A 16,948-nucleotide genomic window follows, 5' to 3' on the forward strand; every position below is an offset into this window, starting at 1 on the left:
CTAGAACTGATAAATGAATTCAGTAAATTAGCAGTATACAATATCTAGAAATCAGCTGCACTTTTATACACCAATAATGAACTATCAGAAAGAAAAACTAAGAAAACAATACTGCTGACAACTGCATCAAAAAATAATAAACTATCTGGGAATAAACTTAACCAAGGATGTAAAAGACCTGTGCTCAGAAAATTATAAGACATTGAAGGAAGAAAATTGAATAAGATACAAATAAGTGGAAATATATACCATGTTCAGTGGGTAGAAAGAATTAACATCGTTAAAATGTCCGTATTACCCAAAGCAATCTACAGATTCAATGCAATTCCTATTAAGAGATCAATGGCATAGTTCACCGAACCAGAACAAATATTCCAAAAATTTATATGGAACCACTAAAGACCCCAAATAGTCACGGCAATCTCGACAAAGAAAAACAAACTTGGAGGAATCATGCTACCGTGTGACCCGGCAACTCCACTTCTGAGTAATTATCCGAAGAAACCTAAAACGCTAACTTGAAAATATATATATGTACTCGGATGCCCAGTGCAGCACTATTTACAATGGCCAACATATGGATGCAACCTAAGTGTCCACTGGTAGATGACTGATCAAGGTGCACTGCATATATAAAGTGGAATATTACTAGGCCATAAAAAGGAATGAAATCCTGTAAATCTTATCATTTGTGACAACATGGCTAGACCTTGAGGGTATTATGCTAGGTGAAATAAGTCAGAGAAAGACAAATATCATATGGTATCACTTATATGCAGAATCTAAAGAACAAACAAAACAAATAAGCCAACAAAACAAACTAACCCATAGATACAGACAACAAACTGATGGTCACCAGATGGGAGGGGGGTTGGGGGAATGCGTGAAGAAGTTGTGAAAGGAATTAAGTAGTACAAATTGCCATTTACAAACATAGCCATGGGGGTGTAAAGCACAGCACAGGGAACGCGGTCAATATTGTAATAACTATGTATGGTGTCAGGTGAGTACTAGATTTATCAGGGGTGATCACTTTGTAAGGTATATAAATGTATAATCACTGTGTTGTACGTCTGAAATAGGATTGCACGTCAACTCGACTTGGAAAATACGATTGTTTTTGAAAAGAAGAAATGAGCACAGCAGCTCATGAGTGCGTGTGGAGGCAGCCTCGGCAAGATGACCCGTCTACAGAATCTTTACCAGTCTCTCGATATTAATGTCGAATCTACACATACTCACATTTGCCCACATCTGCAAAGTAGAAGGGTCAATTTTATACAACTGATTAAAGTTACAATACACGATGGCATCTTCTGGTAACCCGTACTGAGAACGTGTGGTTACAATAATGGTGCGGGGAACCTCCTCTCCAGTGGCAGCCTTATTGTTGATCTAGAACAAGAAAAAGCATAAGATAATTATATTCAAAGTCACCATAGTCCAATATTTTTTAAGCAGTGAAGAATTTTCAAGATGCAAAACGGTATAACCATTAGGAGTCATGTCACTGAACTATAATAACGAGAAAATATTCATGACATATTAAGTTAGAAAGAAAAAAGTTGCAGCATTAATTTGCAGGAGTGGGGGAAGACTGCACTATGGAACTTCTCACTCCAGCCAAAAAGTTATCTTTAAATTTTTTTCCTTTTTTTTTTTTTTAAGATTTTATTTATTTATTCTTAGAGAGGGAAGGAAGGGAGAGAGAGAGAAACATCAATGTGCAGTTGCTGGGGGTCATGGCCTGCAACCCAGGTATGTACCCTGACTGGGAATCGAACCTGCGACACTTTGGTTCGCAGCCCGCGCTCAATCCACTGAGCTATGCCAGCCAGGGCATCTTTAAATTTTTTAAAATATTTTACTTATTTATTTTTAGAGAGAGAGGAAGGGAGGGAGAAAGAGAAAGAGACAAACATCAATGTGTGGTTACCCCTTGTGTGCCCCCAACTGGGGACCTGGCCTGCAACCAAGGCATGTGCCCTGACTGGGAATTGAACAAGCCACCCTTTGGTTCACAGCGCACACTCAAGCCACTGAGCTACAACCAGCCAGGGCCCAAAAAGTTATCTTTAAAACCCTATTAATCCAAAAGCATGGTTTTGCTCCCTCTTCTTCATAAATGAAATATCCTTTTCTAAATTATATGCACCCTTCAAGGCTAAGCTTAAATTATTCCTCCAAATATTCTTACTAAGACTCTCTCCTCAAACTGATCATCACTTACTATTGAGCATCTATGTGCCCGATTTGAGTTTTATATTGCAATTCCCACACACCTGAGTACTGCCTGACATTGTTATGTAACATTTCTTGTGTTCTTCTTTCTTCTAAGACACAATGCCCACCCTATGGGCATTGTGTTCTACACTCAAAATTTCTGTCACTGTGCATTTCAAGAACTATACTTTCTTTAAGTCAAACACATCTGCTCACATGTCTGCTCTATTGGTTCCAATGCCAGGTAACTAGAGGGAAAAAGAACACAACACTGTCTTTTTAGCCCAATACACACAATGAGCGATTATTATCAACTCCTCTACCTTCTATTAAGGAGCTGGCCTGTGAGCAGAGTTCATTTTAAGCACCCTTGGGATAAAATGTTGTACAAGTAAAAAATTTTAACTCCTGAGAGGTCGAAGATCTTTGCCATATGATCTCTTGAAAAAGTTACATATTGGCCCTGGCTGGTGTAGCTCAGTGGATTGAGCGCGGGCTGCGAACCAAAGTGTCGCAGGTTCGATTCCCAGCCAGGGTACATGCCTGGGTTGCAGGCCCTAACTCCCAGCAACCGCACATTGATGTTTCTCTCCCTCTCTATCTCCCTCCCTTCCCTCTCTAAAAATAAATAAATAAAATCTTTAAAAATTTAAAAAAAAAAGAATTAAGAAATAATTATTATAAGACATCTAGAATTAAAAAAAAAAGTTACATATTCACTTATTCAAGTATGCATTATATATGTGGCTAAGACACAGGTCCCAAATTCCGTGGAGGATATAAAACCAGGAAAATTATAATGTGCTGCACTGGATGTAAAGACAGATCCCAAATATTACAGAAGTTACAGTACACAAAGGCATCGGGGAAATGCAAATTAAAACCACAATGAGGTAACACCTCATACTTGGCTGCCATCAATAAGTCAACAAACAAATCCTGGCGAGGATGTTATCGAGATGCTGGAGAAAAGGGAACCCTCATGCACTGTTGGTGGGATTGTAAATTCACGCACCCACTGTGGAAAACAGTATGGAGGTTCCTCAAAATTTGAAAAATAGAACTACCATATGACCCAGCAATCCCACTTCCAGATATTTAGCTGAACACATCTAAGGATAATGAGAGGAACAGGTTCTTGGAGGAGCTCTCTGAACCGAAAGTCTTAAAGATGAGTAAGAGTTAACTAGGGAAAAAGATGATTTAGGTACGGAACCAAGTTCACCATTGCTCAGTGAAACCCCAGCAGAAAATAATGAGATGTGAACACAGCAGACTCTCACTAGTGTAACCTGCTGGCTGAATCCAGAAGAGTTTTAAAATCAGACAAGCCACCCTGGCCGGTGTGGCTCAGTAGATTGAGCACTGGCCTGCGAGCCGAAAGGTCACCGGTTCAATTCCCAGTCGGGGCATATTCCTGGGTTGTGGCTGGGGTCCCAGGTGGGGGGTGTGTGCAAGAGGCAACCACACATTGATGTTTCTCTCCCTCTCTTTCTCCTTCCCTTTCCCCCTCTCTAAAAATAAATAAAAATAAAACCTTTAAAAAATCAGACAAACCTATATAAGATGCCAATTTCCTCTGAATTCATTTCCTCATCTATGAAACAGGAATAATTTCACTTACCTGCTAGACTTATAATTATGAGATTTCAAGGAGATGAATGAATACCTGGTGGTACATATTATGCTGTATTTTTCACTTCTCACCTGTGTAGTTGCCAGTCCGTTGCTAATACTGAATCCATTAATTGTTATCTGAATTTGTCCTCTGTTAATCATTTCAATAACTGCTTCTGCAATAGTATTCATAGGAATAACTGGCATATTAAGAGCTGTGTTACTGCTGTCTGCATTGTCTCCTCCTTCAGGACATTTCATCTTTAAAAAATGGCACAAAGTGCATCGTTAGGGAAAAGATCCCAAATGCAGATAACTTTATTTCAATGACAACATTGACCAGGTTCTGACCTTGACAATTTTCACATCTGGTAAACTATCAAGAAATGCTTTGAGGTCGATGCCATTCAGAACAATCCGATTGTCATAAATGTGCCCGTTGGACTTGAAATCGATGACTGCCTTTTTCTAGGTGGGGAGAAAAAGTTGTAGACATGTCTTTTAGGACATACAGGGACAATAGCAAGAAAACACATGACTACAGCTCTGTGCAATTCCCCCACGGCACTGTTTCTCTTCCTACCTTCAGATGAGGAAACATATTAGCATGATCGCCAATAAAGAAAGTATGGGGCATATAAGCTAATTTCTCAGAATACTGCTCAGCCACTTCAGCTGGTGAGGTTTCCTGATCCGTGATGATATAATCCATGAAAAGCGCCCCACTTGTTCCGGGGTATCCCAGCCACATTGCCTAAAAGAAAACAAATCATGGATTGAGCGCGGGCTGGGAACCAAAGTGTCCCAGGTTCGATTCTCAGCCAGGGTACATGCCTGGGTTGCAGGCCATAACCCCCGGCAACTGCACATTGATACCTCTCTCTCTCTCTCTCTCTCTCTCTCTCTCTCTCTCTTCCCCCCCCATCCCTCTCTAAAAATAAATAAATAAAATCTTAAAAAAAAAAAAAGAAAGAAAGAAAACAAATCAGACCAAAAACTAAGAACCTTCATCCAAAGGCTCCAAAATTAAATAGGTAAACAAATAAGGAGGACTGACTTCGATAGCCAGGAGCAATCAAATAGTATTTCGGACTAACGTCAGTGCTGAAATGTTTTTCCAATTTACAAAACAAGACAGAACAACTACAGGGGCAAGTAAAAGGAGATTTACAGTTACGGTTGTGAGTATGCAAAACACAGTTTATTACTTTTTTTTTAATCCTCCCCCAAGGATATGTTTATTGATTTGAGACAGAGAAAAACAGAAACATTGACTGGTTGCCCGCCATTCGCACCTGGACCAGGGACGAACGCCACAACCTAGGTATGTGCCCTGACCAGGGATCAGACCACATTTTGGTGTTCGGGACGACGCTCCAACCAAATGAGCCACCTGGTCAGGGCCAGAATTTATTCTTGTAGTATTATTTATTAATTATTGTATTATTTATTTGCATTACAACTGTAAACCTCCTTTTGCCCACCCCTGTATTTATACACTATGGAATGCATGTCTCTGTATACATGCACTGTGAGCATTGTGCTCTACACTCAAAATTCTCTGTCCCTGTGCATTTCAGGAACTCTACTTTTTGCCCTGGCCAGGTGGCTCAGTTGGTTGGAGCATTGTCCCATACACCAAAAAAAAGGTTGTGAGTTCAATTCCCAGTCAGGGCACATATCTAGGTTGTGGATTTGATCCCCAGTCAGGGCACATACGGGAGGCAACCGATCCATGTTTCTCTCACATCGATGTTTCTCTCCCCACCCCCACCCACCTCAACCTTCTCCTTTCCTCTCTCTAAAAATCAATAAACATGTCTTTGGGTGAAGATTAAAACAACAACAACAAAAAGACCTATACTTTTTTCCCTGAAATCAGGCATGTCGGCTCTATTGTTTCCAATACAAGGTAACCAGAGGGGGGAAAAAGCAGCACATTACTGTCTTTTTAGCCCAATAAACATTGTGAGCGATTGTTAATTCCTTTACCTGAATAGGAGCTGGCCTGAGAGCAAAGAGTTCATTTCGAGCACCCTTGGTATAACCATTCATATTTACAAGAATGTGTATACCATCCTGATGGATGCGATCGGCTGCTTTTCCATTGCATGGAATCTGTGGAATAGAGTAAGAACATTATGTGTAATCTCAGACTAATCCAATTAGTTTTAATGGCCTTAAGAAGAATTCAGATTCCCGGATGCACAAGTGGTAAGAACACAAATTATAGTAATGCAGGGTAAAGCTATGGTTACGTGGCAGTAAAATAGGCCCAAAGCATTACAGAAACTGAATATATTTGACCTGTGAACAACACAGGTTTGAACAGTGTGGGTCCTCTTAGACACAGGTTTTTTTTCCAATAAATATACTGGAAAATTTTTGGAGATTTGTGATCATTTGGAAAAACTCAACAGACAAATCAAATAGCCTAGAACTGCTGAAAACAATTAAGAAAAAGTTAGTTATGCCACGAGTGCGTAAGGTAGATAAATAGATAGATACTAGTCTATTTTCTCATACTCCCATAAGATATACACGAATCTATTATAAATAAAGCTGATCAAAACGTACATACTTATAAGCAGTTGAGAGAAATGTAAACAAAGATAAAGATGTGGTATTAAATCATAACTGCATAAAATTATCTGTAGTACATATTGCACTAGCAATAATAATTTCACAGCCACCTCCTGTTGCTATCGCAGTGAGCTCCACTGCTGCGAGCATCTGCTTAAAACACTGTGTGATGCTGATCCTCTCTGTGTGAAAAGTTCCTGTCTCCGGTAACTGCATATGGCAGTCGAAAGTGACTTCTCACAGTTCTTGTGTGCTTTCCATCATGTCTGGAACAATACCATAAACCTTGAATAAAACACCAGGCAACCCACAGAAAGTGCCACTTGTAATGCTGAAAGTGCTCCCAAAAAGCAAAGTCAAGTCACGACATGGTAAGAAAAAAAAACTGAACAGCTTGTTACGCAGCACTGTAAATGGAGGTCTGCAGCTGTAGTTGCCTGCCATTTCAAGTACATGAATCCAGCACAGGGGCCATTAAAAAACAGAAATGGAAATTCGTGAAGTGTCTCTGCGGCTATGCCAGAGTCTCAAAAACCTTGCACTTCTGTGAAGTACCTTGCTATCTTGTATTGAAAGTGCGGCTTTTATGCGGGTATTCAACTGCTGTAAGAAAGGCATCCCTATAGGTTCTAGTATGATTCGAGAAAAAGCAAAGTCGTTATATGACAATCTTAAACCACAAAGAAGGTGAAGGATCTAAAGATGAAGAATTTAAAGCTAGCAAAATAAGGAGTGATCATTTTAGAAAGAGGTTTGGCTTAAAAACGGCAAGGTAACAGAAGTAGCTTCTGTCAACCAAGAGGTGGCAGACGAGTTCCCAGACACCATTTAGAAAATGATTAAGGAGAAGGAATATCTGCCTGACCAGGTTTTTAATGCAGATGCAAGTACCCTAATCCAGCGGGGTGGGCAGGGATGCCACAAAGGGCATTTATTAATAAGGAAGAGAAGCAGGCGCCAGGATTTACAGCAGGAAAGGACAGACTAGCTCTGTTTTGTGCAAATGCAGCTGCGTGTATGTTCAGGACTGCCCCTATCTATAAAGCTGCTAACCCCCCACCCCACCCCCAGCCAGCATTGAATGAACAAATAAACACCAGCTGGCAGTCTTTCGGTTTTACAAGACCTGGACAACCAGAACCCTAAGTACCTGGCCAATAAGAGCCTGCTTTTTAGGCTTTTTTGATATTGGACAATGTCCAAGTTGAACTGGGGTTCTGGGTGAATGTGTCAAAATGGACTACTTGCCCTCAAACGCAACACCTCTACCTCAGCCTCTAAATAAGGGAGTCAGGGTCATAAGGACCTGTAAGGCTCATACGCATGGTACTCCACGGAAATATTTGTCAACTCTATGAAAGAAAGAGAACCCCAACTGAGAGAACATCATGAAAAGTCTGGAAGAATTCCGCCACTGAAGATGCCATCGTTGTTACAGGAAAGGCCATGAAAGCCATCAAGCCTGAAACAATAAATTCCTGCTGCAGAAATTGTGACCAGATGTTGTGCGTGACCTTCACAGGATTCACGACAGAGCCAATCAAGGAAATCGTGAAAGAGATTGTGGATATGGAGGAAAAAAGGTGGGGAGAGGGGCTGAAGGGTTATGGATCTTACAGAAACTGAACAGCTAACGGGCACCACACCCAGGGGAATTAACAGAAGATGACTTCAGGGAGATGAGTGCTTCGGGAGCAGTGCCAATCAACGAGGAAGACGGCAGAGAAGCAGCGCAAGAAAAGAAACTGACATCAGGCAATCTGGCAGAAGGGTGCCGATTATTCAAGGCGGCTTTTGACTTCTTTTACGCCATGAGCCTTGCTATGATGCGGACACGGCAACTAAAGCAAACAGTGGAAGAGGGGTTGGCACCATATAAAAACATTTTTAGAGACATGAAAAAGCAAACACTGCAGACAGAAATTACAAATGTATTTCTGGAAAAGTTATGAGTGTGCCTGCCTCTCCCTACCTCCTCTGCCACCTCTACCTCCAGTGACAGCAAAACCATCCCCTCCACTTCCTTCCTGCTCCTCCATCGACTCAATGCGAATCCGAGGATGAAGGCCTTTATGATGACTCACTTAATGAACACAGGAAACTATCTTGCTGTACAGTTAATAATGGCAAGAACGGTATGACTCATTTCTGTGTCATCATCATCGCCTACGTAGTCATCAATGCAGAACATCGTGTGCAAGACTTGTATGGAAGTGGGTAGCCTATCCTTAAATAGATATTACGTGAGTACCATTTCATGTTAAAAATGCATTAGTTTTCTTACTGTTTTATAACTTTGCTTTTTAAAGAATTACATTACCATACAGCACACCTATCAGGCTATAATCACAGGTAAGTGGTTTTGTAAAAATGTAACATTTCCAATATTCTGTTATGAATACAACTATAACACTACATGCCACAAAAACTTTATAGCGATTTATTCTTGAGTGTATAGGCTACGCTACCATAAAGCAATCATATTGATACTGCTTCATTATCAAGGCATGAATTGTTATGCTTGTAAGTAAATGTCTGTTTTTCACATTATCTTTTCATTTTTCATGTCCAGTGTTAGTAAAACACAGAACAGTGTTTTGAATCACATGAGCCAATACTGAGACGGGCTCTGACAGATGATTCATTTTGTATAAACAATGTTACATGACTGATAAACACAATTCAATGCTATAAATATATTTTCTCCCCATTATGACTTTCTTAACATTCTCTGTTCTCTAGCTTACTTTATTGAAAGAATACAGTATATAACACATATGACATAAAGGTGTGTTGACTATGTTATTAAAAGGCTTCCAGTCAACAGTAGGCTATTAGTAGTTAAGTTTTGGGGGAGTCGAAAGTTACACATGGGTTTTTGACTACACGAGAGCCAGCATCACTAACCCCTGCATTATTCAAGGGTGAGCTATACAGAAGTTTACTTCCAGACTGAATGTCGGAATAACAAGGGTTCATAGAGTAGGTGGTATTTGAAATGGGCCTTCAAAGATGGATGGGCGTTTAAGGGAGTTGTTGGGCAGAATGCACTCTCGGTAGAGAACAGTAGGAATAAAGAACCAGAGTAAATTGTATGGTAGGTTTAAAAAATCATGAGTAGAGCACTTCCATTTGGTATAGGGTATACATGAGGGTGAATGGTGGGTGAAAAGTATTGGCAAACAAGGTTGTTGTCAAACTTAGAAAGGTTGTGAAGGCCATGCTGAGGAGTTTAGACTTCAGCCAATAAGCAGTGAGTCCTTGTCCTGGCTGGTGTGGCTCAGTGGACTGAGTGCCAGCCTGCAAACCAAAGGGTTGCCAGTTCGATTCCCAGTCAGGGCACATGCCTGGGTTGCAGGCCAAGTCCCCAGTAGGGGGTGTGCAAGAGGCAACCACACATGGATATTTCTCTCCCTTTTTCTCTCTCCCTTTCCCCTCTCTAAAAATAAATAAAACCTTTTAAAAAATAAGCAGTGAATCCCTGAATATCTCAGAGATGGATGGTGGTATGTATGACTCTCAGTCACAAAGACTCCAACCCTACATCAAAAAAAGGTCATGTATACTTCCGAAGCAATAGCTACATTGCAAAAGATGTTGGTACATGTTATGTATTAAATGACAAGTCTCATAATGCTCCTGCTAAGACTTTGAAGACTCATATATGAATTACAAGATATACTATACATTGCATATCACTATCAGTCACCAAAGTGGCCGACAGAGTCTATACAAAAATCACTCTAGTCTATACCCTCAGCAAATTAGTAACCTCACAGTTTTCAATCTTAATTTAGCATAAAACTTAAGCTCCTAGAACACAGGTGGCAAACACAAGGCCCAAGAGCCAAATCAGGCCCTCCACCTTGTTTCTACCTGGCAGCAGCACCAAGCTCTCGCTTAACTGTTCAGGAGTATTTACATTTATACAGCCCTAAAGTTACATTCGGCCCTTTGAAGGCAACCACAAGGCTGATGTGGCCCCCAGTAAAAATGAGTTTGACACCCCTGTCCTGGAAGAAACAGCAATAGAGCAAGCATAGAAATGAAAAAACCAAAGGCAAAGGTCCATGAAAATAGATGAACCATTTTGAAATGACCTATTTCTTCTTCTTCCAGGCCACCATTTTGTTCAATTTATTCAGCTAATATTAAGTGTCTACTGTCACAAGTGCTGGCTCAATCCCCAGAAAAGTTTTATGTCCAAGCACAAACATACCACATTTCTATTTCATTTCGCTCAGCAAAATCCATGCCTCTTATAAGTGTAAATGATCAAGGAAATACGATCTAAGCAATTGCCCGGAGGTAGGAGCTGAGGTTAAATACTTGTCATGAAAAATATAAGCAATAGGCCAATGGTTTCACAGTTACTATTTGCTCAAAACAAAAAGGTAGCAGTGTAAGCATTTCACGCACCTGAGAGAGATCAATGAAATGATTGGCTTCTGCCATCACCTTCACCCGGAAGTTTGTGCCATCATCTGGGCTCAGAGCATAACAGAACACCTGAAAGGCAGCACACAGTGTATTTAATGGCCTTGGCCCGAACCTTTCCAAAGGACACCGGGCTTAACACCTAACGGTGCCAATAAAGACACACTGTGGATCTATTTGGTTTGTTTTATAAACAAAGAGTGACGGTAGGTAAACACAGATCTTACCTCAAATTTATCAGGATTGTGCATGCCTGGAATAGACTGCATGAGGTGAGAAGTAGGATGATTCCCAAAGTCAGAACTCACATAGCCCACACGCAGTCGACCATCGCTGAGCTTCAAGTCCTTTGGATGTTCATATGGTGGTTTATGAAGGACATTAATCTACCAATGGAACCCAATGTGTGTTAGTCAAGTTGAGTCTACATGCAAATATTCGACCAGAAAAAAAATGACTAAAAACACACCACCAAACCTGCACGTCACTCCTGTTGGGAATGGTTTGCCCAACGTACTTCCTTTAATTCACATAGCCAGTTCAATGCAACTTTAGCGGTTTATAATAATATGCTTCATACTTTTGCCTATTCTCTTAGAAATAGCCTGAGCAAATCTAACAGTTGTAGGAAGGAGGTAGTGTAGACAGAGCATGAGAAGCCCTGCGTTTTAGAAAATTTTGTAGGGAAGTATTTGGAAAAAAAACCAGAATATATACCTAGAAGTCCAATATATTCTGCCAAGCAAATTTCCACCTTCGATCAAGTATGTAGTGCTCTAGTTCTCAAAAGTGAGTATAAAATACCACACACTTTATTAAACATCACGGTTTTCTTTCTCTTTTAATTTCCATTGAATTTATTGGGGTGATATCGCTTAATTATATGGTTTCAGGGGTGCACTTCTCTAATACATCATCTGTATGTTGTACTGAGTGTTCACCACCCCAAGTCAAGTCTCCTTCCATCACCATTTAACCCCCCTCTTTATCCTCTTCTACCTCCTGCACCCTTTCCGTCTGGTAATCACCATGCAGTCATCTGTGTCTATGAGTTGTTTTAGGGTTGGGTTTTTTTTTTTTTTTTTGGCTTAATCCCTTCACCTATTTCACCCACCCTCTCATCCCCCTCCCGTCTGACAGCTGCCAGTCTTTCTGTACCTATGAGCCTATTTCTATTTTCTTTTGCTCACTGGATGCACCTGGAGAGTATCAGGCTCGGTAAAATAAGCCAATCAAAGAAAGACAAATACCATATGATTTCACTTACATGTGGAATCTAACGAACATTGCAGTTTTCTAATTAAAGGAAAACATCATCAGTCCATTGTCAGTATTTCAGTTAAGAATTTCGCCCTGGCTGGTGTGGCTCAGTGGATTGAGCACCAGTCTGTGAACCAAAGGTCACCAGTTGGATTCCCAGTTTAAGGCACATGCCTGGGTTGCGGACCAGGTCCCCAGTAGAGGGCGCACGGCAACAACACATTGATGTTTCTCTCCCTCTTTCCCTCCATCAAAAAATAAATATATAAAATCTTTAAAATTAAATAAATTCTATTAAAAAAAAAGAATTCCACCTTGTGGGATGACCTGGGTTCTAACTGAAACAGGACACAATGGAAGGGGTTTCTGTGGTGGCTGACAGAGTTTCATGTCTCATCTTGGATGGGGTTTACCTGATGATGACTTACGAAGCAGGACATGAGATTCATGTAGTTTCTGTATGTTTTACCTTACAACCAAAAAATTAAAGCAAAAAGAGTCACACCTTATCCAAGCAGAGGTTCCCGTGCCTCTCAGCAATGGCCTTCCTGAAGCCGTGAGAAAGAGGATATAGCATACTATGATGAGGATGCACAGAGGGCAGCCTGTTCTTCTCTAACTGGTCAGCCACAATGCTGACCAACTTCTTCATTCGCTCATCATAGTCTGTCCAATCACAGACAATCTGGAGGAGGCAAAAAAAAAAAAAGTTATACAGAAAACCCTATTGCAGGATTTCACATTTTATTTGTCGTTGGCCTAAAGAATGTCAGTCAGATAACCTATTCAACAAGGCTGGCTCCAGGCAGGCTTTGATTAATATGGCACATAGTAATACAAAAGTGATTACAACACGGGTCCCCAGTAGGGGGCGTGCGAGAGGCAACCACGCATTGATGTTTTTCTCCATCTCTTTCTCCCTTTCCTTCTCTGTAAAAAATAAATAAATAAAATCTTCAACGGCTCCCCCCACCAACAAAAACAAAAGTGACCACAACATGACAAGCCAATCACTGGCCTGTTATTCTTTACCTGCAGGCAATGAGCCAAGTTGCAATAAGCATCCGGAAAATCAGGTTTCAATTTCAGAGCAGTGCGGTAAGAAGCTATTGCTTCTGGAATATTTCCCGAATCCTGGAAATAAAGAGAGTGGAGTGGTTAAAATGTTGCTGAAAATCAAACATTAGGGGCCAAGATGAAAGCAGTGTAATAAACAGGAGTACCTTGTGAATAGAAGCCAGATTGCTATGGGCATCTGCAAATGCAGGGTTAATCTGAATGGCCCGAGTGTAACACTGCAAGGCTCCCTGGACGTCCTGCATCTCCTTTAGCGTGTTCCCCATATTAGAGTAGGCATCAGCAAAGGTGGGACTGATTCTAAAGGAGAGGACACAGGTTTCACTTACCAGATACAAAAACCTTTAAACCCCCTGCAATGTGAATTTAGTCTATTGTTATCAAAAGTCATTTCAGCATGCCAATCATTCAAAAATTTAACAGACAAAGAGAAGGCTATGAGTCCCTTACCGAATAGCCTCCTTATAATGCATCAGAGCTTCCTGCAGTTTTCCCTGCTGCTGCAGTACACTTGCTAAATTTGAATGGGCAGCAGCAAACTCTGGGAAGACCTGTAAAGAGTCAAGAAAACTGAGGTTCAAAAGAACTGCTAGAACAGCAGTAATGACTTAACCACAACAAGAACTTTGCTCAATTACCTTTATACCCCTACACTTCTCTCCGCCTTCCCCAAGCCTACTCATTCATCAAAGATGAGTAGCTCAAATTCTACTGGGTTGGCCAAAAAGTTTGTTTACTTTTTTTCTGTATGATGGCTCTAGTAGTGCTTACTTGTCTTTGACTTCATTCAAAACAATTTTGTTAGCCCTGGCTGGTGGTGTGGCTCAGTGGACTGAGCATGGGCTTGCAAACCACAGGGTCACTGGTTCAATTCTCAGTCAGGGCACATGCCTGGGTTGCGGGCCAGGTCCCCAGTAAAGGGTGCTTGAGGGGAAACAACACATTGGTGTTGTTCTCCCTCTTTCTCCATTCCTTCCCCTCTCTAAAAATAATAAAATCTTTTTAAAAATTATCTTAAAAAACAATTTTGTCAAGATTGTATAGTGACAGCTGTCATACCAGCATGCATTTAAAAAAACTTTGTGCAGCCATTTTAATACGGAAGGTGAAAGAGGATATGCAACACTTTTGGTGTATTGTGCATTATTATTTCAAGAAAGGTAAAAATGCAACTGAAATGCAAAAGATTTGTGCAGCATATTAAGAAGGTGCTCCAACTCATCAAACATGTCAAAAGTGGTTTGCAAAGTTTCTTGGTACTACTGACATTTTGGCCAAATAATTCTTTGCTGTGGGGCTGCCTTATGCATTGGAAGATGTTTAGCAGCACCCCTGGCCTCTACCCACTAGAAGCCAATAGCGGGAGATAGCCAACATACTCAAAATATCCAAATCAATAAAGTTATTGGTGAAAATGAAGTCCTGGCTGCCGTGGCTCACTGGGGTGAGTGCTGGACTGCAAACCCAAGGGTCACCAATTCAGTTCCCAGTCAGGACACATGCCTGGGTTGTGGGCCAAGTCCCCACTAGGGGGTGCACAAGAGGCAACCACACATTGATGTTTCTCTCCCTCTCTTTCTCCTTCCCTTCCCCTCTGTTTAAACATAAACAAAATCTTTAAAACAAGTAAATAAATAAAATCTTTTAAAATTTTTTAAAATATTTTTTAAAAAGAAAATGAAAAATTCACCTTTTATTTTATGGGGGAAAAAAAAAACAACGAAAGGGACTTTTTGGCCAACCCAATACCTCTTATTTTATACCTCTTCTTGTTTTAAAAAATGAGATAGACCTTTCTTCATCTTAATTTATGATGATCACTCCAGCTTCTTTCTCTTCTGAAATCTCACTTCCAAAGTCCTACCACACCTACCAACCACTACTAAAGCCACCAGGCACTGAAATGCTAGATTTATTGGTAACTTCTCTTGAACCATAGCTTACTGCTGCTCCATTTTTCTGTGCAGATCTCATCAACCCATAAATTACCAAAGGCAACGTAGGAATTTTCTTAAATGTCACACAGGACCTCACTCATCCCTTAGGTATTCGACTACTGGTTCAATGACTGAGTCACCCACTATTTTTACAAAAGAGGTGGTTAACAGGGCAACCTGAACTGCCCTCCTTTACCATCTCAGAGACAAAATACCCAGCCCCATCACCTTCAACATACTTCTAATGCTTTCCGATACAAGCGAACTGCCTCTTCAATGTTTCCCTGTTCTCGTTTGATATTGGCTAGGTTATTCAGCGAGTCGGCATGGGTGGGGCACAGCCGGAGAGCTGTATTATAACAATCTTCTGCTTCAGCAACCTAGGAAACAAAGCACGCTATTCAAAACCTATACAGAGGAATCCCAGAACCACCACTCATATTGTTCTAACAATTGCTTAGTTAAGCCTAATAATGGCTGGTGAGATTCCAGAAAACGGGTATTTTTGCCATTCTTCCTCTCAACCAAAACTCCAAAGGAAAACAATTTACCACCTCAATACTTAATACAGTATGTACAAAAAAAGACTTTTTAAAATCATACAAGGTAACAAGGAAATAAACTGAATAAAAATCCTTACACTGCCCTTCTCTTTGAGAGCATTGGCTAGGTTGCAGTAAGCATCGGGGAAATGTGGTTGCAGTTCAATAGCTCGCCTGTAGGTGTCTATTGCCAGATCTATTAGGCCTTGCTCATAGTATACACAAGCCAGGTTGCCGTGCACCACTGCATGATTTGGACTCAAGCTTAGAGCACGAAGGTAAGCTGCCACAGCTCTGTGAATAAAAACACACACACACAAAATGCGACTAACTTTTAATGGATGCTTTGTTACAACTAATTCATGCTATAGTATACCTAAGTATATCAATTAATCAAAATTAGTTACAATTAATTCATGCTATAGTATCGTTAACCTCGATCAAAATTGCACCTTTATAAAATATAGTTTAACCCTGAATCAAAATTGCACACTTATAAACTATAGTTTTACACAGAAGAGTTTTCTATTCCCATATAAGAAATAGGCTTTCTTTTTGATAACACCACAAAAGTTCAAAGTCAAGATTTACCTAGCTCTGTGAATCAGTTCAAAGGAGTAAGTTAGTCTAAAAGGTAACCATTGCAGCCTTGGCTGCCATAGCTCAATGGGTAGAACACAGGCCTTCAAACCAAAGGGTTGCTGGTTTGATTCCCAGTCAGGGGCATATGCCTGGGCTGCCGGCTGTGTCCCCATTGGGGGCACGCAAGAGGCAAACACATATTGATGTTTCTCTCCCTCTCTTTCTCCTTCCCTTCCCCTCTCTCTAAAAATAAATTTTATTAAAAAGAAAATAAAAGATACCCATTTCAACATTTCTTAAATAAATAAAATTTCAACTGAACTCTCAATGAGGATAATGGCTTTGTGGAAAGCCAACAATCAAGTCAGGCAACAATACCTATAAATAAAAGGTAATGAAGCAGACTTGATCACGACAAAGCAACATACTAGAAAAGGAAAATGGGTTTCAGGAGATCACTATCATAATTTCAGCCTAAACTCTCAAGTGTCAATACAACAAAGACACAAGAAAAGTATCAGGTAGAACATTCTCTTACCTGTCAAAAATCCGTGCCTCTTTCAAGACATTTCCTAAATTGATATAAGCATCCAGAAAATTGGGATCGAGAGTGACAGCCTGAAAGGTACAAGACAGTTACTAAGAGCAAGTTCAAGTTTCAGATTAGCTTCCCTATTACAATTTTTATTG

General features: G+C 40.5%; 1 protein-coding gene across 2 annotated transcripts in view; it reads right to left on the bottom strand.

Moving 5' to 3' along the window:
• Positions 1-16,948, bottom strand: part of OGT (O-linked N-acetylglucosamine (GlcNAc) transferase) — a 51,088-nt gene that overhangs the window by 15,043 nt on the left and 19,097 nt on the right. For both annotated transcript variants that reach the window (XM_045847374.1, XM_045847373.1), the window contains exons 6-19: positions 16,797-16,876; positions 15,775-15,970; positions 15,374-15,514; positions 13,648-13,748; positions 13,344-13,497; positions 13,153-13,254; positions 12,626-12,805; positions 11,088-11,246; positions 10,843-10,932; positions 5,833-5,958; positions 4,424-4,594; positions 4,192-4,308; positions 3,931-4,101; positions 1,243-1,395 (exon numbers count right to left, since the gene is read on the bottom strand). In XM_045847374.1, the coding sequence (XP_045703330.1) occupies positions 1,243-1,395; positions 3,931-4,101; positions 4,192-4,308; positions 4,424-4,594; positions 5,833-5,958; positions 10,843-10,932; positions 11,088-11,246; positions 12,626-12,805; positions 13,153-13,254; positions 13,344-13,497; positions 13,648-13,748; positions 15,374-15,514; positions 15,775-15,970; positions 16,797-16,876 (1,941 nt within the window). The remainder of the gene's footprint in view (positions 1-1,242; positions 1,396-3,930; positions 4,102-4,191; positions 4,309-4,423; positions 4,595-5,832; positions 5,959-10,842; positions 10,933-11,087; positions 11,247-12,625; positions 12,806-13,152; positions 13,255-13,343; positions 13,498-13,647; positions 13,749-15,373; positions 15,515-15,774; positions 15,971-16,796; positions 16,877-16,948) is intronic.

Source organism: Phyllostomus hastatus, unplaced genomic scaffold (genome assembly GCF_019186645.2).
Source record: "Phyllostomus hastatus isolate PE091 unplaced genomic scaffold, TTU_PhHast_1.1 phas_contig_551, whole genome shotgun sequence".
Classification (NCBI taxonomy): Eukaryota; Metazoa; Chordata; class Mammalia; order Chiroptera; family Phyllostomidae; genus Phyllostomus; species Phyllostomus hastatus.